Source organism: Accipiter gentilis, chromosome 10, assembly GCF_929443795.1.
Source record: "Accipiter gentilis chromosome 10, bAccGen1.1, whole genome shotgun sequence".
NCBI classification, from domain to species: domain Eukaryota; kingdom Metazoa; phylum Chordata; class Aves; order Accipitriformes; family Accipitridae; genus Astur; species Astur gentilis.
Window position 1 is genome coordinate 30,001,111 of NC_064889.1, and position 23,026 is coordinate 30,024,136.

Below are 23,026 nucleotides of genomic sequence, written 5' to 3' on the forward strand. Positions count from 1 at the left end.
TGCTTTTTTTCTGCCTAGAAAAAGGCTGGTCCTTTTGTTCACACACTAGCCTGACACTAACTCAGCTGCAGTTTCAGGCCCATTTTTGGAAAACAGAGAGATAAAAGGGTATTGTGAACACAAACACAGTAAACAATGTATTGGGGGCACATCAGTACAGGAGACAGGTAGCTATGATGCACTTCTAAAATTTGCTTTGCCTTTAGGTTACTACAGAAGAGCAGACACAATTTCCTGGGTGACTGAAAACATTTTATTGGAGCAAGTGATAGAGCTTGGGGGGAAGAAAAAAAAAAAAAGGACAAGTTCCGGAGCGTACCAGTGATCCTCCAGATCTGAAACAGATGCAGCTGCTCAGCTGAGTTGGGGCAGGGGAGGAGGTACTTTCTCTTTTGAGCCTAATGAGAAAAGTCAGCTCGCTGGCAAGAAAGATGGGGCAAGCACAGTACTACGCAGGAAGACAGCTAAAGCATACATGCATTTCCTCCACCCTAATAATAAACATCCCGGAATGGGCACTAATGACAAAGAAAAAGACTGCAGTGACTGGGGAGAAAGTCTGATTTCAGAAGCAGAAACCATCCTTCTAGCCAGACAGATGGAGCAAACGTTGGATCCCTTAGACGATGGGTTAACTTTGAAATCACACTGAAGCCTTCAGAGCCTCCCTCTGTCCACGCTGCAGTTGAAGTCTTTTGAGTTCATGACAGCGGTTTAAAAAAAGAAAAAAATCAGTATTCCCATGTGTCAAAACCAACACTGCAGTAATTTGAGCAGCAAAAGCATGGGGCGCTCTCGTTAGGGTAAGGCTGCTCAAAGTCATGCGTCTTCTGCAGCAGACTTGGGCTCACACCTCCCTGTTGGCTCTGCTTAAGCTCAGCACAAACTGCACGTGCTTAACCTATGTAAATCAGACCTCTTATTGATGTCCCTACATCGAGAACGTAGGGTATCTAAGCATGTAACTCATATCTAACTTTAAAACATACGTCTCCTAATGCAAAAACTAGGTTTGCACAACCTTCCTAAATGCCTTTGCAATACGTAAGAAATTCAGGGCCCTCCAAACGGGGTTCCCTACCTGTTTAGCTGGGACTCGCGTGAGCAAACCAACAGGAAGGGCTGAAAACAGGGGTCTTAGGGACATCATCTTTCTGTCATGGACTGAAGGGTCTCACTGGATTACAAGCAGAACCTGCATCAGGCTGACGGGCACTGTCAGCAATCCTATCCTGGGTGACACATCTATGGCAGCCCTTTCAAAAGATGTTACTTCTTTTTCTTAGCATGAGCAGGAGGCAGTGGTGGTTGCAGTGACCCTCCCTTTGTAACAACAGCTCAACAACTTCAAAACAGGGTAATTCCACCTCAGAAAGAGATAGTTAATGTACTTCACAACAATAAGATCTCAAGATCTTATTTCACCCAAGAACAGGATGTGCTCAGAGGGACAGACCACTTGGCTTTCCTATCAAGCTGTTCAGACCTTTCAGGGTGGAAGCTGATAGTGAAGAATTGCAGAAGTACCTTAAAATACCAGGTGAGTAGATGTTGAATGAGAAGCAGAGGCCAATATGTATGGATAAATGTAAATGTTATGTTACCCATGGAAAAGACACCAATCAGCTCTGAGCTATTTTCCCTTAGAAGGAACACCACAGAGCAGGGATAGGTCTATGAAAGACTCAGTAACTATTCAGAAATTATTTTAAAAAAGGAAAGAAAAACAAAAGCTAGGAGCACCGTAGCAGAGACAGTTGATTGCTCTGATTGATTACTGTCCCAAGAGGTCGTGTTTAATTTTAATTATGTTAAGGACTTGATTAATCAAATTTGCTGTTCTCAGTTCAACTCACTAACAGAGTGTGTGTCTGTGTGTACACATGCATGTGCCTGTTGAGGGATGGATGCTGCCCTGCACATACATTGCCACTGTATAAATCCCTTCTGCGCCCTTCTGCATCCCTGTCCATACCCTCAGGGGATGCAGTTGGGGTCCCCCTTTCTCAAAGAGAAGCTTGCAAACCTAGCAAAGACAATCACAGGTACAGAACAGCTTCCATATAAGAGAACCAAGACAGAGCGGCTTTCTTCAGCCTGGAAAAGGGCACGTGAGGGAGAATATGAGAGTTGTCTATAAAATCATAAATGGCATGGAAAACCAACAGGAAGATGAGTGGTCATTGCCTCTCCCAGTGCTGAAAAGCGAAATTGGACAAATTCATGGAAGAAAGTTTTCACAGATACAAAGACACCATCACTGTTTCAAGGAGTCCCCGACGCAAAACTTGCTGGAGACTCTTCTGGAGACTTATCCCTTTGTGCCTGTGCTCATCTTAACCTTAAGGATCTACTACCATTTACTTCTGTTACTGATTTTCACCTACCAAAGCAAAATACCCTTTTCCATCTCCACTCCAAACAAGTGTGGCAGAGAGCTCAAGGGATAATGAAAAGAAGAAGTAAACTCAACGGTGTAAAAATGGGGAAGAGCCAGAGGCACTGACCACCCTTCTCCAGGAGTGCCTACCATCCCTGCAGGCACCCAGGGAGCTGGCGACTGCTGCCCAGTCATGCTCCACGGAGGATGAGAAGGTGGTCTCGGCTCCTGGGACGTCCCGTGTTGAGCATCCCCTTCCCAGCATTGCTGATAGCACCAGGGCCAGTAAGAGATTAATGAAGAGGTCCCGCGACCCGATGGGTCTGAGACAGGAAGGGCATCAATGAATCCTGCTGAAGAGAGAATCCTTGTGTCAGCCCTTTGGCCTGACCCAGGATAGTCTTTCTTATGTGAGAAACTAAGAAAATAAAGCTTGCTTATGATTTGAAACAAGTGGAAAAGTCTTTTTCAGTTGCTTATAGAAAGACTGTTTATGCTCAGAGCTGAGCAAGCACTGAAAATTTGTGCTTTCCCACATTTTTTCTTAGGGGACATTGAGCATACCAGCCCCACCGCTCCCCACGTCCAGCCTGCGATGATGACAGATCCTCAGCTTCAGTGATGCTCTGCGGACCCTGCAGTTAATACTAGTGACATCTCTAAGCCATAAAAAATAGACTTATGGACATCTACTGGAGCACTCTGTATCCTACCACCACAACCCCTTTTGAACAACTGAAGCCTGGGACCTGTGTGCCTGCCCTCAAATGTAAAAATGTATTCATAAATAAGTCAGAACCCATCACAATTAAGCTACTTTCAGTACTCAAGATCATAATCAAAATCAAAGAGATGATTTACTCTGAAGATTTCAAGTGACATCTGCTGAAATAAAAATATAGTTTGGAAAAAGATTGTAAAAAGATGACTACGTTATTACCAATAACTTTTACATCTGCCATCAATTTTCACTTGGTTTTATCTGCTCTCCTAGTCTGCATCCAATTTCACATTGACTTGTGTTTTATTACAATCCCAGTGCGGATCCCATCAACCGAAAAGACTAATAATTGCCTATGAAATGCCTACGAAATGCAGCAAATATCAAGGATATTGTTTCTCTTTACTTCTAAAACCATAGGGTCTTTAAGCAACTGGCAAAAAGCAGTTTCAATAGCCTTTAAACTGTCTCTTTCCAGAATGCAAGAGGCAACAAATATGTATGTATAAACCAGAATTTTCCCCTAAAACCTGGAAAGGGTTAATTAAGTTACACTTCTTGAACCGGTTAGTGAATGACGTTGAAATGGCACAGAAACATTTTCTGGCACGGCGTACCCTAGACAAACTTCCCCCAGTGACCATAATTTAAGGCTACTTTTTAAAGAGCCTTTTAAAGCTCAGCGCTACAGAGAACTGCTGAGGCCTGTAATAGTATCTCTCCTGCCTTACTCCCCTGAAAATACACCGAACTCAAAAGTATACATTTAACACCCAAGGGTCCTACCTGTCTTTAAGGAATTTTTATAAAGTAGATGGCTACCTCAGGCTATTTAAGTACTTTGTAGTAAGACATCAATGGCATGTATAAAGATATTCCTTTGATCATTACACCATTGGAAAAAAATAAGAAAACAACCCCTAAGTCTTCACCGTATAAATTTACACTTGGAACTCAGCGACGTAAGAATCATCATACTACAAAACCACAAATAGCATTCAATTTAGTCTCTGTGTTCTCGCTCATGTGATAGCCTTTGATATTCCCGAGGATGAAAAATGAATACATTTTACTACAAAGATGATTTGTGAACAAAGCCCTTTTTAATTCTGGTTTCCTATTGAAGAACAAGAAATCAAAAGCTAAAGGGGGAAATCAATAGCTAGGCCAATTATTAACCAAAACTGACGATAAATGAATGAAATTGAGATTTTCTCTTTTGTTATTTCTAGTAACACATTTCAAAACTTTTTTACTATTCTGTTTTTCAGTTCAGAATTCAAATTATGATTAATATGAGGCAGAACTGTTTTCATTTACATTGCCTGCATTGAAGATAGAGTACCATCTTCCTTTAGTCGTATAATGAAAAGACTCAACAAAAAAAAAAGTTACAGAAGTTTTATTTTAAGGGCTGCTCTTGAAGAGCAAGAGGATGTGAACATCTGTGAAAAACAAGTGCAGAAAGAAGACTAAGATATGTAGATAAATCATTAGTTATATTAAGATATGAAACAGGCACCCAAAGAATGGCATAAAATGTAAATGAACTTTGGGATCTGGTCTCTTAATTTGACAGCTGTTTGACAACTGCAAAATGGAAAACTGACCTCAGACAACTGTGTATAAATGAGACTATTAAGCAGAAGAATTTCACATGGAATGATACAATATACACTGCAGTAACTCCTCACATGGGAATAGATAAATGCAGACTGGAATTTTTATTGTCTTTGAAGGTGGTGATGTTAAAAAGACTTGAATTTCACAAAGAGGAGCTGTACGCTACATTATCACAATTAATGCCACTTTCTGAAATACAACGACTGTCGCCTACAGAAGTACACTCACACATAACTCATAGGCATTTAAAAAATCATACCCAATGAAGCAGCTCTGGAGACACAGACGAAAACGTCTTCTGCATTGGGGCTGTAAATCTGAAGCCAGCAAAAGTATACAGTGACTAGGTCATGGGATAACTTATTTGAGGGGTTTCTTTGGAAGTTACGGGTAGTCACAATTACGCCTGGAAATATATATCACCAAAGCAGCACCAGAACAGACACTGATCCGTGGAGAGAGCGGCTTAAGGAAATATTCTGCAGTTTTGGCCCCTATGGAGAGACCTTGGAAAGAGTGGCGAGGCAGCAAGGGGGAAACTTCTACCGTGACTGCCTGAAGCACAGTTTAAATCTGATACTCTCATCAGTAACAGAGAATTAAATAGAAAACAGGGAGAAAGCCTACTTTTAGATGTAACCAACCATTTCTACTCATAGTTCTGCTCCAGATCCCACTGAAAAGGGCAGATCTTCCAAGAGCATCCCCAAGCACTACTTCTTCACATTCTCCAGCAACGCAAAGAGCCATTTGTGATAAATACATTTCATTCCAAAGCAGTTAAGCACTTGGCTGTGTCTTTTATTTCTCTCTTTGGGACAAATACTTAAAATCAGCCTTCCCTGCCTTTGTTTTTAACCACAAAAAAAACCACTGAAGTTGCACAGCCTGCAACAGAAGAGACAAAAAAACACCCAAGCACCTGCAGTGAAATCCAGACTTAAAAAGGAAGGTTACAGCTCTCCAAGCACAAAAGGTTAGCAGTAACAGCAGCAGAAGCAAAGCAACTTTTGGGGGTCAAGTGAAACCAAAGGGTGGATTTTTGAATAGAAAAGCAATTGCTGTGCAGCTTCTTTAATATTCAGTAGCAGTTTGGGGGGAGGGTGGTGGTTGTTGGTTTTGGGGTTGTTTTTTTTTTTTAATCTCGTGTTCAGTTTTATGTCTCAATGTCATTCAACTTGTTAGTAACTAACATGAAACTGAAAAATAAACAAAGCAAATCCCAAAGACGTAAAAGAAGACACGAGCACCATCACCACAAGCTTTATCATCCAAACCTCTTGTAGCAAGGAGTCCCACTGTAACTGTACACTGCATGAAGAACAGGCTCCTTTTGTTCATTTTAAACTTGCTTTTTGCTAAAAGCTCTCATTCTTGTTTTTAAGAGACAGTAAATAACCATTTCCTAATCATCTTCTCCCTGCCAGTTGTGCTTTTACAGACCTTCATCACACTCTGCCTCACTGTCACCTACTTAATGCTATTCGGAAACTAATTATGGCATTGTATTAATAACAATGATTTATTCTTCCACAATCCTGGCATAAAAATAGCTCTTCGAGTCCAAGATGATTAGTCTCTAAATATGACCAGAGCTGTGGAACCACATCTGCATGATGACTTGAAGAAAGTTTGTGCTTTACAGGTTATCCATTTTCTCTGATTCCAGCAGTACTTCTAATAAAATACTTTAACTCTCCCTACAAAACCTGCCCCGCTCATAAGCCTCTGCATCACCTCTTGGCCCCACTTCAAAAGAAACTTTAGAAACATCCAGATCAGGAGGGAGTTAAAGTCAACCGTCATCGTACAGAGGAGGCACGAATTATTTCCACTAGGAGTGGTCCTCGCTCTGAGGACTTTAATCAAGGGTGAAGAATGTGAACCTAACACAGATAGCAGTTCAACATTTCCCCATTACAGCTGAAACTCTGCCAGGCGATACTCTGTATTGGTCCCTTCCAGACACTGCTCTGCTACTTACCCACAAACCAATGGGAACTTTCCTCGGAGTGAGAAAAACTGAACTGAGCAGGGACAGCCTGGATGAAGGAGAGGCTGTCCCTGCCCTGCACGCTCCCGCTGTCAGGAAGCTACTGGAAACGATGGTAAAAAGGCTTTTGGAATTGAGGTGTAACCAGCACAGGCAGCAAGTTGAACACAGCAGAGTCCTCCACTTCACTGCAACCTTGTTTTCTATTTCCAATTCAGTTCCTTTGCTAAGACCATTTCAGATAAGCATTTTTGTAAAGGATGCCCTTCAAAGATAATATTTTGCTTTTATTGCCCTTTAACAAACACAACGCATTCTAAGTCTTAATGCATCTTGTAAAAAATTATTTTTTTAAAAGTATCTAATTTCAGAACAGAAAAATTAGTTTGAAGCTGAACTATTCAGCCTGCTTTCAAATGCCATCACCTTTATGATACTCTCTGAAGTTAAAACGGATTGTCGTGTCTGTTAGGAGCACCAACATAAATCTCAACTGTAATAAGAAAAAGTCTTAAAAGGAGGAATATAGGGACAGATTTTAATCTTCTAGAAGTCTGTTTTGCTTCAAAAATTTACATAATCTACACAGATCCAGAGTGAGTTAGCCTTTAGTGACCTAAGAATACCAAACCTCAGAGATTTGCAAACATATTCGGTTTAAAGTAAAGCTTATATTATTAAGCTGCTGCAGCTCTTACATTTCCATCCACGTGTCCCATTTTATTTGTCCTAGTTTAATGATACTTCCAACATGCCTTGTGCTTTTTAATCTGGATGATGTACCTAATGATTTTGGTATTGAAAACTAACCTCCTCCTTCAGTTTCCATACAGATCTCATAAAAAACAGAAGAAATGGATTACTGCCCAGAGCTGTGGTTTACTCGTTCATTAAACAGCTTACACTTAGAATCCTCTTAAAAAGTCACTTAGTGGTAAATGGCTATTCAACACTACAAATAATTTTTTTTTTTTTTTTAAAGAATTTACTACAGCTTTCTATTCATACCAGTGTTATAATCCCACTGGGGATACTGCTGAAATTTTGGTGCAATTTGGACAGCCGTTTCCCACCAGAATCCAAGGAATCGTGGAGCAATATACATATATTCTACACCTTCCCAAGTGAACGTGTCAGATGCCCATCTACTTAAAGCATGACAAGTTTTAAAACAAAAATCCAACCGTCAGCTACTGTGGGTAGAAGAGATCTTTTTCGGACAACTGACAAATACCCCAAGAGCTGGCAACATCAATATTGTACATGCCAAGTGTGCTCATCCTACCATAAATTAGGTGGATCATGTATTGGAAACCTCTTGCATAGCATAGGCATGCTTCCAAGAATCAAGCAACATACCTTGCTAGTGCCTAGAGCAACATCCAACCAGTCCGTGAGCAGGAATATAGGGAAAAATTAAAAAGCATTTTATGAGTAAGAATTTTAATCAGCATAAATCAATTCTCAATGACTTTCTTGTTTCTTCTAGGATGTGACGTGTGTTGATTTTTAGTAAACTCTAGGCTGACGCTAGTAAGTAGCCTTACCAACAAACACATGCTTTGACAAATCTTAATACTTCCTCCAGCACTTCCAAGGTTCAGTTAAGTCATGTCCAGAAAGAAGATGGATGGTGCTTGAGTTTTTACATGCTTAATGCAGTTTGTTTCCATTCAAGACTACATCTCTCATGACAATAACCACCTCCTTTGATTTCTACAGACCAATCAACTCACTTTTCAATCTTCCCTCTATGCTCCCCTGAAACACTAAAGTATGTGACTCAGAGAAGTGTTTTGGTTTTTAAAGGCAAACCCTCCTACTTGCACACTCTAGCTTCCCAGACTGCAAACTCTGCAGGATACACACCATTACCTTCTTACCATTACCTTCTTAGGCTGGAAAATCACCAGACTCTCAAGACACTATTGCAACACAGATAATAAATAATAAAATTATGTGCTACCACCACAGATATGAAGGGAAGGATCCTCTAACTCATATCTGCTGTGATCTGCAGACTCTTCTTCAAAGACCTGTTATGGTACCTTCAAAAATTTAATGTTTAAATACCATAGCATTGACACAGGAGCAGATGAATGCTATTACATATGACAGGAGTTTTCAAAACTGGAACCAAACTCACCTATTGGTGCATCACTTCTGTCAGAGACCACTTTATCACGCTCTCAGTGACCTGCTACCCTGACAATTCTAGAAGTGCTTTTCCAACAAACTACTTATGGAGTTTGAAGGAAAAATCAAAATAATTATGTCACTGTGATATCTGTGTCAAACTACCAGGACAGTTAAATTCTATATAAAGATAACAAAAAAGGATCAATGTGACCAAGGAAAGAAGAGTTGAAATAATTAAGCACTTGATACTTCACTGTCATCAGACTTTCTAGTATTAGTTATTGCATGGGCTACAGAGAAATTCACCCAAATATGCACTACACATGCATCTGTTTACAGCAGACCCCTATGGAAACCTGAAATAGTTACTCTGAGCTTCCCCACATGAGAAGTCCCTAGAAAATGACTTTCACTGTTAATAAAATAGTGCATATCTTCAACCTCACAGCTGCAGCAGTCCTAGCAACCACACAAGAAAGATCCCTTCCACTTTCAGTGGGTAACATCCATAGCAATTGCTCCTTCCCTCCTTCCTAGGAAGAGGTGTGCCAAGACCCTCCTCATCCCTTTCCTCAAAACGTAGAGGTAGCTCTTCTTCCTTCTCCCTAATCAGCTACAACAGAGAAAGAGATTATTCCCTTGGGACACCTCCTTGCCCAAACCCTACTACTGAGCTCCAGCAGATCAGGTCAGCAGAATCAGATTTGCACTAGGCTTTACTGTAAAATCTTGCAGCTTTGGAAAAAATAAGTCAAAAGCCACATAAGGTAAATTAACACCTTGCAGCCCATACAAACAAGAACATTACAAGTGCTTGCTCCAGCCCTACTTGCCTTTGCCAATGCTAAGTGCAAAGCATGATCAGTGCTCTGATAACTAGGTCCACTCTGCGTGGCCACAGCTGTTGATAACGTATGACATATAACAAAGCATAGAACAAAGACAAAGCAGAGTAAAACTTTAACAGCGACAGTCCTGCAAAATGAAAGAAAGAGGACTTTTACTCCATTTTACTGCACATAAATCCTAACCAAAATTATGAAGACAAAGTAGAATCTGAATTCATGGCATTAACTTAGTATTTTTTAACAATGGAAATTTGAAGAGAAAACTCTAAAATAATTCAAAAGGAAAGGGATTGTTAGAATGCTCTGGGTTTGTGTTTCAATGAGCTATTCTGTAAAGAAATGGTATTGGTAGGCTGTTTCAGGGAACCAGAAAATGATTTTCCTTAACCCTTGTGAGTCATACGTCACCACACACTCGTTATTTCTCATACAGCACAGTACACAAGGTACTGGATTGCCATTTTTGAAACTGTCAGGAGTCTAACTCAAGGCAATAAACAGGATTAATATAACACCATTCAAATTACAAAAAGAAAATGACATTTCACTAATTATCTAATAAGGTTAAAATATAATACTTGCATTGCTGAAGAAATTTTCAGTTATTTGGAAAATGTCAAAACATGTATTTAAAAACTGACACACAAAAAATCAACTAGTTATTTTCGCTTTTCCTTTTCTAAGCTTAGAAAGGTAATACCCCTATGGATCAAAAGGCCAGATAAATCTTATTAAGTACTAGGTTTTCCCTTTTGTCTAGTGCTCTCTCCACATTCCATCATTTCAGTCCTTTGAAATGCCTTTGTTCTGCCTGTGATCAGGGTTTCCAGGGGAAATCTGGCATTGGATCTAAAGGGAACCCCACACCACTGAAGCATTCCTGACAATTAATCATTTGATAAATTATTTCTTTCTTTCCCCCCACCTCACTTGCCCCCAGTATTTCCAGAGAACCTTTTTAGTGTGGTGCTAATGAGACAAAACTTCCTGCAGCATCAAAACGCATCGTCTTGAGAATTCATGTATGCACAGAAGTTAAGCAGTTTCTGCCATTACCACCCGACAGTTCCTGTCAGACTGATATTTCAGAATAACAACAGGAATTTTCTCTGTATTCACTCTCAGACCATATCTATCACCAAAGCCTATGCAGATGAAAGGACAGTTTCAGCTGGGGAGAAAGAAAACACAGGACCACAGGGCTGTTTCCCTTGCACTGTCCCAGCAGCGCAGAGGAGGCATCTTCTCCATAAAATCCCCTTTACCATCCTACCCACTTTCTGGTGTTCATTTAGGACATAAGCTGCTCATCAACAAATGCAACCAGGAAGAGAAAGTGTGCACCCAATACCTACGCTGATTGCCCTATTAACTAAATAATAAACAATGGGACGTACTTATTTTGTGCATCTACAGAAAAAAATTCTTTATCAAATCGGGAAGCATGATGATTCACAAAGAAGGGGCACAACATTAAATGTAACTTTTTATCCACTCTTTACAGTTTTTTTGTTCGATTTTAATATACACAAAATGTTACATAAGAGAAAGAATCAAATCAAAACTTTTTAATTTAAACGCCTCTAAAATCTGAAGCTTTATGCTAATGATGAATGCCACTGAAGGAGGCAAAGTAGTAAAAAAGGATGCAGTTTCAGTTATTTTCATTGTCTTTGTTGAACATCATACTTTGGTGACTAGGATCTGAGTGTGCCTCCCTCCGTGGCTATGGGAAGATATCCACTTTCTTTCGAAGACTCTTCATGTACCATACTCACACAGTATGCATATGAGGAAAGAGAATTTCTTCCAACAATGGTATGCATTAATTTATAATATTTTTCCAAGATCCTTTATCAAGTTTCAGTTGTAGGTCAAATAATTTATGCTTTGCAAAGATAATCTCTGCATTTAAAATTTATCGGTCCTTCAGAGGTTGGTTCTCATTAGTGCTCATCATTTTCACTGCTTGTGAAATACATCTTCACAAGCTGAGCCATTCCTACTCGATATCAAGGATTCCTACATGCTAACTTGATCTAACTGTTGCAATTATGAATCATCTGACGGAGCCATAAGTTATGATCTTCAATGACCACTAATGAAGGTTGCCTAGCAGTTAAAGTATCAAAGCAGCATATATCAGCACACTGTAGAGCACAAGATAGACTTCCAGTGTTGCACTTCTCTTATATTTATTATATACTGTAAATTACATCACAGGCTGCCTCCAACACTGACAATCCTGTACTCCAGAGTTAAACACCAGGTTTTAATAACCACTCCTGACAATCTTTTGATCACTGGGGGGGGCAGATGAAAGGCAAGGCCGCCTGCTGCAGGCAATCCGCTCAGTCAAAACAAAGGGGACTTCAGAGAGAGACAGAGATGCATCAGGTGTTAATCTCAAATGAACAACCAGGAGTGCGGGCTGATTGACTCACTCTCCACTTCCAGCCGAAAAAGGGTAAGCGCCTGCCAGTGGGCTCATTCAGGATGCACGCAGGAAGGGAAAGGTGCTATTAGCTAGGCATGAAATATTTTAATTTGGAAACCCAAAACCTTGGAAAGTCATTTTAGGCTCTTTCTAAATCACTTTAATCATTCAACTATCTGATTTTTCAAATACTTCATATGGAGCAAATCTTGTTGGCATTTAAAACAAGTTCATTCAAACATGGCAGTGTAGTAATCTGCTAGGGGAGGAAGCAAAATATTTTTTTCAGAGCTTTCGAAAAGTGGACAAGACAGAACTTCAAGATTACTTGGGAAAAACTTCCTGCATTGAGTGCAGGTGGGCTGGATGATCTGACAGAGGTCATCTCCTCCAACTTGGGTCTGAATGAGAGCATATTAATGTTAGCATCAGAATAAAAAGTTCCCACTGCATGCCTTCAGACAGTCAATAAAACACATATTTGGTAGGAGAAGTTTAGCCATGATGAGATAACATCAAAAACCCACTCGGTTTGGGGGAATATAAAAATAACTATTGCTGTTCTCTCTTTTGTGCTCAATTTCTTCACTGGGAAATAGAAAGGGGTCTGAATCCTGCTATTTTTCCTTTTCCACTTCTTCAACAATTCAAGCATCTATCACTTACCACCACTTTCTGCATATTAGTCTAGCCTTTGTTTTATTTTTTTCTATTGTTTCAATCCTTATAAGAGATTTCTCTATAGATTTGCTGGAAACCACAGCAGCGCTCTCTGAAAGGAACTCAACTACTAACGTCACATCACTCTACATTATTTTTCACAGCCACAGAAAGCAAACAGTTTACTTGGGTTCTAACAGCCCAATGCGAACCATTTTTACTTCTATGATCAAAACCCCTGCATTAAACAGCTCTCAGACAGGGAAACTGAGAAACAAGGAGTTCTGCAGGGCCTCTGATCAAACTAAAGCCAGAATATTTATAAAACTTGCAGAAACAAAAGAAGATACAAGTGAGAAAACTCTATGCTCACCAGATCGGTGGGACCCAACCACATAGAACCTGGGAGGTTTGTTTCTCACTCACAGAAGCTGTTTGATGGGGCAGGGGGCAACAGGGGAAAGAAGGGTTAATACTTAAAAACTATTTCAGATGCTGCATCTCATCCATATAAAATCATCATCATTACTGCTTGACAACCCTGAAACAAAATGTAGAGTTGATAAGAAGACAACTGCTCCGCCAAGTAAGCTGGTGGCACATCTCCCAACTGCCCTACTCCCAACAATGCAGGTGTTCACAATAACTAATTCCTCATGGGATTTTTCCCCTCCTTGAAAAATGAATTACAGTTTTTACTGGCCCAGCAAAGCTAAAACAGTTACAGCCAATATATCTTGAGAAACGAACAAGGTGTTGGACTTCTGACAATCAGTACCACACATTCTTTCATAACATTTACTTCAAAACTCAAAAACCCCTCAAAATTACTTTTTCCTACTCCTTTCATCCTGTTACATGACCTTGAACATCAGGTAGTTCAGAAAAGTACAAATACACAACAAAGATCAACTTGTTATGATTGAGCACAGGAATACAAGCACATCAGCATGACTCCAACTGATGACATTGTTGCTCGGCCATTACGGTATGAACTGTTTATCTGAATTGGATCAATTTGCCCATTTTATTCCCTGGAGTCCAAGTATTGCTGATTAACCCATATTTCCAAAAACAACTGTAAAAACATTGACTTCAGACCACCAGTACAGTGAGCCACAGTTTCGTCTACAGGCAACTGAGGCACGATGAAGATTTCAAAATGTTACTGTATTTGTAAGCTGCGGTTGACCTTTCTCTGGAAGATGGGGGAATATTTGCTTATCCAAGTAGGCTTATTACTTTTCTAGCATTTTTTAAGTTGTTTTGTGAGGACTGGTCAATCAAGTCATTACAGCACAGCAAAATATCATAAAAGGTAAAGACTACAGCTATCCTTCTGGCAGCATAGAGGAAGTAAGTGGATTAAAAACTGTAGGAGAGGCTGCTCTATTTTGACTTTATTTAGCCTCGTGCCCATCACTGCAGTTTCCAAATGACCAACACAGTTTGTCTTAATGCAAAAGATCACACACATGGTTAACGGGCTGGCAACTGAACTCCCATCCTGACTTTCACTCCATTATTTTAACACCAAGCCCATCCTTCCCATTACAGCTACACTTCTAAGGGAGCATCACTGTCAAGAGAGAATAACATTAAGAGCAAAATGCAGCCATCAGATCAGACCCTGAAGGGACAGGGACGTTAACTGGTCTTACATTTGTTCTCTCATTCTGGTAAACCTATTTACTGTATTTCTTATTTTCAGCTCTCTAACTTCAGCTAAGATACTCAGTCCATTCTGCCTCCTTTTCAAGGTATCATCAGTCAAATCCAACCACATCATTGTACCTCTCAGTTACTAAATTCAAACCATTTTAAACATCCTGCTTTCATCTTTATAGCTCTCTCCCACTTTTTAACCATGCTGCAGTTACAGAAGAATGTACTTGACATATAAAATGTGCATGTGATTCCTTTAACATTTTAATGCCGTGTATTGTGTTGTAAACATCTCTTCATGTTTTATCTCCTTCTCCATAAATCAGAGGCTAGTATCTTAGAAGTCTCAAAAATGACATGTTTTCTCCATAATATAAATGTAAGACTCTACTCCTTGAAACTTGAGTCAGCTTTCAAAAATCATCAAAAACCAGAGCTATGAAAAAGCAAGAGATTATCAACTAATTTAGTATCATTTTCTCCCATACCATTTCTATGACAGCATGAGTATAGAATGGGTAAAAAAAAGTTACAGAATTGCTCTTCACCAATCAGAAAACCAATGTTTTGATTATCCTTTTTTGTCACTTGTAAGGAACAACACTAAGGTAGAATACCTTCTTGAGTATCCATACCAATACACAACACTGAAGGACTCAGGAAAGCAGACAGTATAAAAAAGTGATATGCTAGGAATAATTACTTGTTTATTAAGATTAACATGCAGTGTTTACAAGATGAAACCGCAGAACATATTTCCATTTCCATAACTGCAATTAATGAAACCAGTCTCTTACAATGAGATTTTCCAGTGGTTTTGGCTAGCTTAGTAATGTGACAGTAAAAATGAGTCTCAGTCTATGCCTTGGTATACACATTAAGTGATTTTTTTTTATTAAAAACCACTGTAAAATATTTATTATTTTGAAAAGATAGAACACCAATAAAGAACACCTGTCCAAAATAATTTTAAGTTACTTCAATGATGGAAACAAAAAAGTGCCATTAGAAAAAGAGAAAAAAGAGGAAAGCAGTTTTAGCAGGTGGGACTGAGAAGTGGTGACATGTTGTAGTACAATACTGAAGGGCTGAAGGATATAACGCAGTGTTGCATGATGTGGAAGAGAACCAGGGACTGCTGGATTAGCATGCCACTAAAATGCTAGATTAGGTGCGAAGTACAACTCTGAAGTATTGTTATACGAAGGAGTGAGGCAGAGGCAGAACTGCTGGTAGGGGACCAGAGAAATAAACCACTATCTTTTCTTTGGCACCTTCCAGCAGGAGTTTACTCCCTTATAGCCCACAGACCCAACACACTCTACAGGAAAACCCAGGGACCCTCTGGTATTTATCCAGATCCTCAGAATTCATAACATTTTCCACCAGCCTGAGAGATTCTGTTTCTATCAAACTACTGTCTAACATAAATTATTCCAAGATACTTCTCTTGACATTGTCTACACAAACGTTTCCAGAGTGACCTTGCTGTAGAACAGCCACCACGTTTCGCCCTAATGCAAGCCCATGCTCAAGCACTTTTCATCTCTGTACTTTCAAACACAACATTATTATTTTTTTTTTGCAAAATGACAGTGAAAAAGTCATCAGCTTCTTAAAAATAATTATCCGATTTCACAGAATTGTCATAAAAATACAATATTTCATCTTGCATCGGAAAGTACAGCTAGAATTTAGAATTTATGGGTTGTGAAACTTGTTTGTAAACACATACCTTTGGCTGATAAATAACCAGATTGTACTTCCATAAACAATGGAAAAATACAATGTTGCCAGCTCTCATAATTTTCTTATTATTGGTTTCTTGTTAAGGACAGTGAAAGTGGGGTAAGAACCTCCACTCTGGCAAATTTTTGTAACTTTCTAGCTCTTGCAGTTAGGAAAAAAAATGTTGAAAGTATAACATACAGCCATCTGAAATCAAGAGAGCAAGGGATAATTAAAAGATTATTTTAGACCAACTTCATAAAGAAACAAAACATGACTTCTTGGTCTCTGTGTGATACTTAGCATAGACCTGGCTCCCTCCCCAGTAGTTAATTCAACTTAAATAGTTAATTCAGCTTAATTCAATGGGGGTAAACTGGCCTCAGCTCCTACTAGATTGCTAAAATGAAGTGGTTGAGAGAAGGAAAAAAAAACCCCAAACCACAGAATTTGAACAGTTACAAGTTTGTATCAATACTTCCACAAATATTACATAATCTCTATTACATTTTCACAGGACCAGACTCCTCACATCCTGTCCTAAATCACGGGGAGGAATCTTATGCAATCGACACTTTACCTTCCCACGACATATTTGAGGACTGTAAATCGTGAACACAGATTTATCAGGGAAATGAGGAGTGGGAAAGACGAGTTGCCCTTAAAGATGTACAGATTTATAGCAATATGGGAAGCAGAAAGATGGTTATCATATAAAAAGGTCCTTAAGGGATAGCAAGGAGCAGCAAGGGAAACATGAGTCATGAGCTGCCAGAGAAGAGGATGCGTATGGGGAGCAATGGACAGAGCAAAGTAGCAATAAAGGAAGTTCCAAGTCAAATGTGCTCCTTCCCAAAGGTCGAGATGGATACCCAAGCTTACAGTATTTACTGAAAATTAAATTCACAGCCAATTCAGACGCTGCACCAACAGCAACACCAGGAAAGGGACACTTGTTGACTGAAAGGATCCATTGATAAACAAGGTCATAGACCACAGCTCTGCTCTTTTGCTTTGTTACCAACTCCGCTTCTTTATTTTCCTTAATAAGAGTGGTTGCCTTGAAGGTCTGTCTACAGAGGCAAGTGGCTCAACACAAGTAAGTGTGCAAACGTAAAGCATTCAGCTGAGATTGTGAAAGACAGTTTTATACTTTGTGAGGCTTGAGTAACCGTCTCTATTTAACGGCATATTAACAGCTGTTCCTGTGGTGAGATAGCAGTGAGTAAATACTGAATTATGAGTCCAAGCACAAAGTTCTTGCACTCCTAACTTTCCTTTTCCATCCCAGCAGCCTCAAAAGTGTCAAACTCCAAATTATGGCACAGGATTCCTGGTACTCCCAAGTATCTCAAGATTTCAAAAAACCAAGATTTTTAAAAGTGGCTACTTTTGAGAAAAAATACAACACTGAGCAATACATGGAAACTGAAGACAAAGAAAACCAGTTATTTGTTCATTAATAGCATCTCTGGGAAGATCTATCAAAATCTCGAGAAAGACAAGTTGCACAGGAGTCTCTAAGCAAGCAATAATTAATCCTCCTCTTAGTCCAGTAGTATCCACATCAAAGGTGAAAGTAAATATGACAGAAAATATTTCAAAGGACTGATTAATCACAAAATGAATTTTTAATATTAAAAAACTGTAGTAAAGGAAAAAAGGGAGGAAAACAGTGTACCTCTCAAATCATATCAAAACCAAGAAAGCTTCACCTTAGTTATGACAGCTTTTCTACCCAGACTTTATGTGAAAAACATGTTCATGATAACCAAATGCATACTTCAGAAAACAGTGTGACTGACTTAAAATTATTTTTCAAGGCTACCTAAGTGTTTTCAAGTTAGGTAAGCTACCTCCATTTTCCAAGCAACTAAAAATCAAGCAGCATCCTTCCTATTCTGCAGAGAAAACAGACACAACGTTAGCTGCCTACCCCAACTTCAAGCTCAGTGAAAACAAACAGTAAAACCTGTATTTACTTCAGTCTGAGCAAGAAGTGTGTTTAGGGGTGTAATCTCAAAAAGCACATCGGGTGCCTACAACTGAGGTGTTGCAAGGTGTAAACATCAAAGAGCCCAACTCACTCAAGGTGACTTCAGGATGTAGATCACAGGAAACCTCCATGCCCTGTTCCATTAGCAGGGTCCCAGGACTCACCCTCCCCCATCTCCCAAGCAATTGCTGAAACCATAAAGTGCTATCAAAGGTGGCACTGCTACTGCCACTTCTTTTTCCAGGCCATATTTACAGCTGAAAGTGTCTGTGGCTACTACGCTTTGTAACTCCATTCAACACCACAAGTGTTGTTACCTGTTTACTATTTAGGCTCTCCTTTGGGACTTAGGAAGAGCCTAACAGCAACTTTGCTTCACAGCTGGATTGCAGGAGAGCCGAGAGATCAGCATCAGGCTCCACAGGCATGTTCACACATGCAAGGAAGCTCAACTTCGGGCTCCTGGAAGATCTCCAGCATGAAACAGCTACCACACGACAGAGATTTTCAGTATGTTTTGTAGATGCACAGGAGATACCCTGATTCCAGCCTGAACAGAAACACACAAACCCCACTGAAGTCCCACTACAGACATTTACAAAGGTGCTCTGAGCCATTCTTTAGACAGATCTGACAAGGTCATACAGTAACACAACCAAAGGGCCAGGCCCATAAGGCTGGAGCCCTGCTGGCTATTCTGATATTCCAATTACACTGTTCTTCCCATGTCATCTTCAGTGACCCAGGCTTAGTATTATCAAGATAAACATTATTATTGGGAGGCTTAAAACCTCATCAACTCCACTCTGAATAAACACATAGTGCCTAGCAACTATACTTTAATTCTTAGACATATATTCCTTTTGCAGTGTCAGTTTTAGTGGCCCAGAGCTTGCATGGCAGCTGAAGGCACAGCACTCTCAGCCATCCATTTACAATCCTTGGCAGCATTTCAGAAGCCAGGATGACACCAGTTTGCGGTACAGATGAAGAGATGGACTGACCTGATTGATGGAGTTGGCAGCACAGGACGCCAGTCCAGTTCCAAGGGAGGCGAGTAGGAAACAAGTTGGGTCAAAAGGGACCGGGGCCATGGCAAAGCCAGCTGACGCGGTGCTTACAACCAGAGCTGCAACACAAGCGAGAGCACAGTTCAAAGCATCAACAAGAAACCATCTCCTCTGTACACACCACAGAGCTAAGGTTTTTAAACCCTGTAAGGACCCTTGTGCAGATTAATTTTTTGCTATTTTTATGTATGAAAGTAGCTCCAGGAACTGCGTACAATTAATACTAACACACTACATAAAAAAGTAAAAAATGAAAAGGAGAACTGTCAGGGATGAAATGAGAAACCCAGAAGCATCAGCACATTACTAGAAGAGGTGAGAATAAAACTTATGCCTCTGTATTCCCTATTTTATGGATTTGCTACAGGACCAAACTGCCTCACACAACATGACACATTCGTTCCAGTAACTCACATGCCATTGCAAAGTCTAACATGGAAGAAAAACAGTAAGAAAAATCCTGAACTGAGAGATAAACATGATATCAAATTATAACAGGAACTTAAGCAGTGCAGATAGTCAAAAAAAGACTCAGGGCATGTAGGCTACAGCTGGTGAAGCCAGTAAGTTCACTGTACAAGTACCTGCCCACACTGTTCCCATCTAACATTCCCACTTCAGGCAGAAGTTACAATCACATCATCACATGGACCCAGCAACTCTCAAAGACCTCAAAATTTGAGTGGATTAATAAAAATCCATTTCAGTTTTGTCATCCAAAATCATAACTTTAGTACAGTACTGCAAATCACATCCTTAAAATGAAAGTTACCTAAGTCTCAATTCTAATATTGTAATTACCCAAATAATAGGTCTTACAAACGTCACTTGTGGCAAGAAATAGTATGACATGAAAAATTTTATACAAGTCAGCACACTTACTGAATATCTTGCTCATGACCTTGAACCTTACAATCTGAAATTAATAGTTATTAAACAGAAAGTATTTAAATTATATTCTGCATGTAATTACATGTTCCAGACTTCAGCTAGCTCAAATCAAAGCATCAAAATGTTCTTATCTTTCTGATTCCTACAAAGTCTCCTGTTCGTCTGAAGTTAAATGACGAATAAATAACCTTTGCTGACTGAAAATACCGTGATTATCTACTAAGCAGCGTTACTTGAGATGAAAACCTAAATGTCATGGCAGAGACCTGCTAGCAAGGATGCAAATGCAAAGTAGTAATTTTAAGATCTATGCCTGCATGAGAACCTTAGGATTTAATCCTAAAAAGACACTGAAGAAAACTTGCTCCTCATCAAAACTTTTCTCTAAGTATTAAAATCCATTGGCAGCTGAATATTATTATAATAATATACATAATATTGTTATAAACATTAATTATTTAGCCTTGTTATGGATTCACAGGGTGTTGTACAGATGGCTGTCGCACAGGCTGGCTGCGAGAGTGCTGCATCAGGGTCTCTGCCCGATACCCAGGTAAGTCCCGGGGCTTTGATTCCCCAAGACAGCACCTGGCTCTCACTGCGGCCCCTTCAGCTACTTCTAAAATACGATGAATCGACAACGGAGCCTTACCCCTCTGAGAAGCGGTGAAACAGCCACAGATTCTGTAACCCCAACTGAACAGACTAACGGACATGCAGGTACTGATTACTTCTGAAAGACTGGACCCCATTTATTAAATAAATACAATAGCATCTCGGTTTCAAAACTCTTGGATTCTACTTAGCAGAGTGCACAAGAAAATATGAAATGCATTGGTTTACAACTGATAGTTAAAAAACACACTGAAAAGATGACAGCAAAACAGTGGCATTTGCATTTCTAAGAGTGATTGCATTCATTTTTTTGCATAATAAATCACATGCTCACTCTAGACAAGAATTTAATTAAAACTTATCTTAGAAAGCACTTTACACCAATTTATTATGGGAAAACACCAACTCATTTACTGAAGAAGAAAGGTGGAGCAGATTGGCAAAGTCAGTGTAACATTACGATTACACTGACCTTAAAGAAATTCTAATACTGTACAGCTACAGCACTAATTAAAGTCCCTATTGATTTCTCCAGATTAATTTCAGCCAGTCATTTCAGTGTGACTTATCAGAATATCATTAAAAAAGGTGTAGTACATCCTCTCACTTATCCCACTGAAACAGTTATTTTGGGGCAGTTCTCTGAACACAAGGCATTCCCTGCTTGCCTCATCACCCAGCAATTCAAATGCAACACGTTAAGAGTAAATAAGAAAATGTTCCCTTTGGATTGGGAAGTTTATTTTCTTTTACTGTGGAAGCAATAATTTACTCTTCTACTTTCCTCATGGAGGAAAAGTATATTTAATTGAGATCACATCAAGGGAATGAGGTCATTGACTCTGTTTGTTTTTTAATCCCTGTTAGTTTAGTGCTTTAGGGGCCAAATTAACTTCACTTTATTGCATAATAGATGGAATTGATCCTTTCAAGATTTGTTGATGAGAGTTGGCATTATATATGCTCTTCAAAAAGAAGCCAGGATTTAAACTTATGATCTCAGCCTAAATCTAATTTTCAGTCTTTTAAACATCTTCAGCTTTAACAAAAATTAACACGGGACATTTGTCTCCCATTTCAATATAAATGAAAAAGAAAATGCTAATGGATTGGTGACAAAAAGAGTGAATTATAATGTTTCTAGCATAAAAACACATTCCAAAAGTCTACAGTGTATTCTTTACGTTCCTCTTCAGCTTCATTGTAACGTGATCTGCCTTTATAAATCCCTGTATTTGTATTTATAGCATGTGAATCACTATGCCATATTTTGTTTACCTCCTGTTAAAAAATAGCCAAGCCAAAATAAAAGTGTAGACAGCCAAAGCAAACCAATTCAGCTTTAGATTTCCTTTCTACTCCTGTACTGATGATGTATCTGTACATATGGAAGAACAAAAGCAAATACATGCCTACTTTAATTTAAGAAACAATTTCACTGTTTTACTACAAATGTTTATATATTCTTTAAAGGAAACTAGCTTTCCAAAAGCTGATGGAGTTTTCCTTTCATAGTTTCACACTTTGGTTTCTGGAAAGCTAAAGGTAGCATCAGTATTAGTGCTACACAACTGAACAATGTTTCTTTCATAAATTTAGATTTGTTTGGGTATAGGCATATCTAAGTTTTGTTGTAAATGATAACCTGCACACTAAAGCAAGCCAAGCTCCTGAAGGAAACTTAAATGTGGGACAATACTTTGAAACAAGTCTTTGCATCATATCACATAAAATTCAAGTGCAATATTACAGAGCAGATAATCTCTTTTTACCATCGAACAACTTTAAAATGCTTTGCAAAAAATAAACTGTCATGATAGTTTATTTTTATTTCATTACTTTTCCTTGTAGCATTGAAAGCAAATTGCCAGAAAGCTACCACTATTAAGCTTTGTTTCTTTGATAGGATAATAGTTACTGTTTTAATAATCACAAAATGAGAACTACTTTGACAGGCATATGAAACATATTTAGAACTGAGAATAAGTGTAGACCAGTAATAATCTAAACAATATATACCGATAAACCTTTGTCAAAGTTTCTGGCTATATTAAAGCTACCATTTAAAGAATAAATGCCATAATAAATGGCATTATTCCAGAACAAAGTGGAAATGTACTGAAGTCCACCAAAGCAAATAGATTTTTTTACTAGAGCGGCTCTTACCAGATTTTTAGCCTACAAACACAACATAGGCACCTTATTTAGTCATTGTTGCTCCGTTACACAGAGGTTTGGTAACACTCAAGAGTCGTTATGC

The 23,026-nt window shown here is 39.1% G+C and overlaps 1 protein-coding gene across 2 annotated transcripts in view; it reads right to left on the bottom strand.

The window, feature by feature from the left end:
• Positions 1-23,026, bottom strand: part of LOC126043817 (protoheme IX farnesyltransferase, mitochondrial) — a 106,610-nt gene that overhangs the window by 74,939 nt on the left and 8,645 nt on the right. For both annotated transcript variants that reach the window (XM_049812697.1, XM_049812696.1), the window contains exon 4: positions 19,195-19,319. In XM_049812697.1, the coding sequence (XP_049668654.1) occupies positions 19,195-19,319 (125 nt within the window). The remainder of the gene's footprint in view (positions 1-19,194; positions 19,320-23,026) is intronic.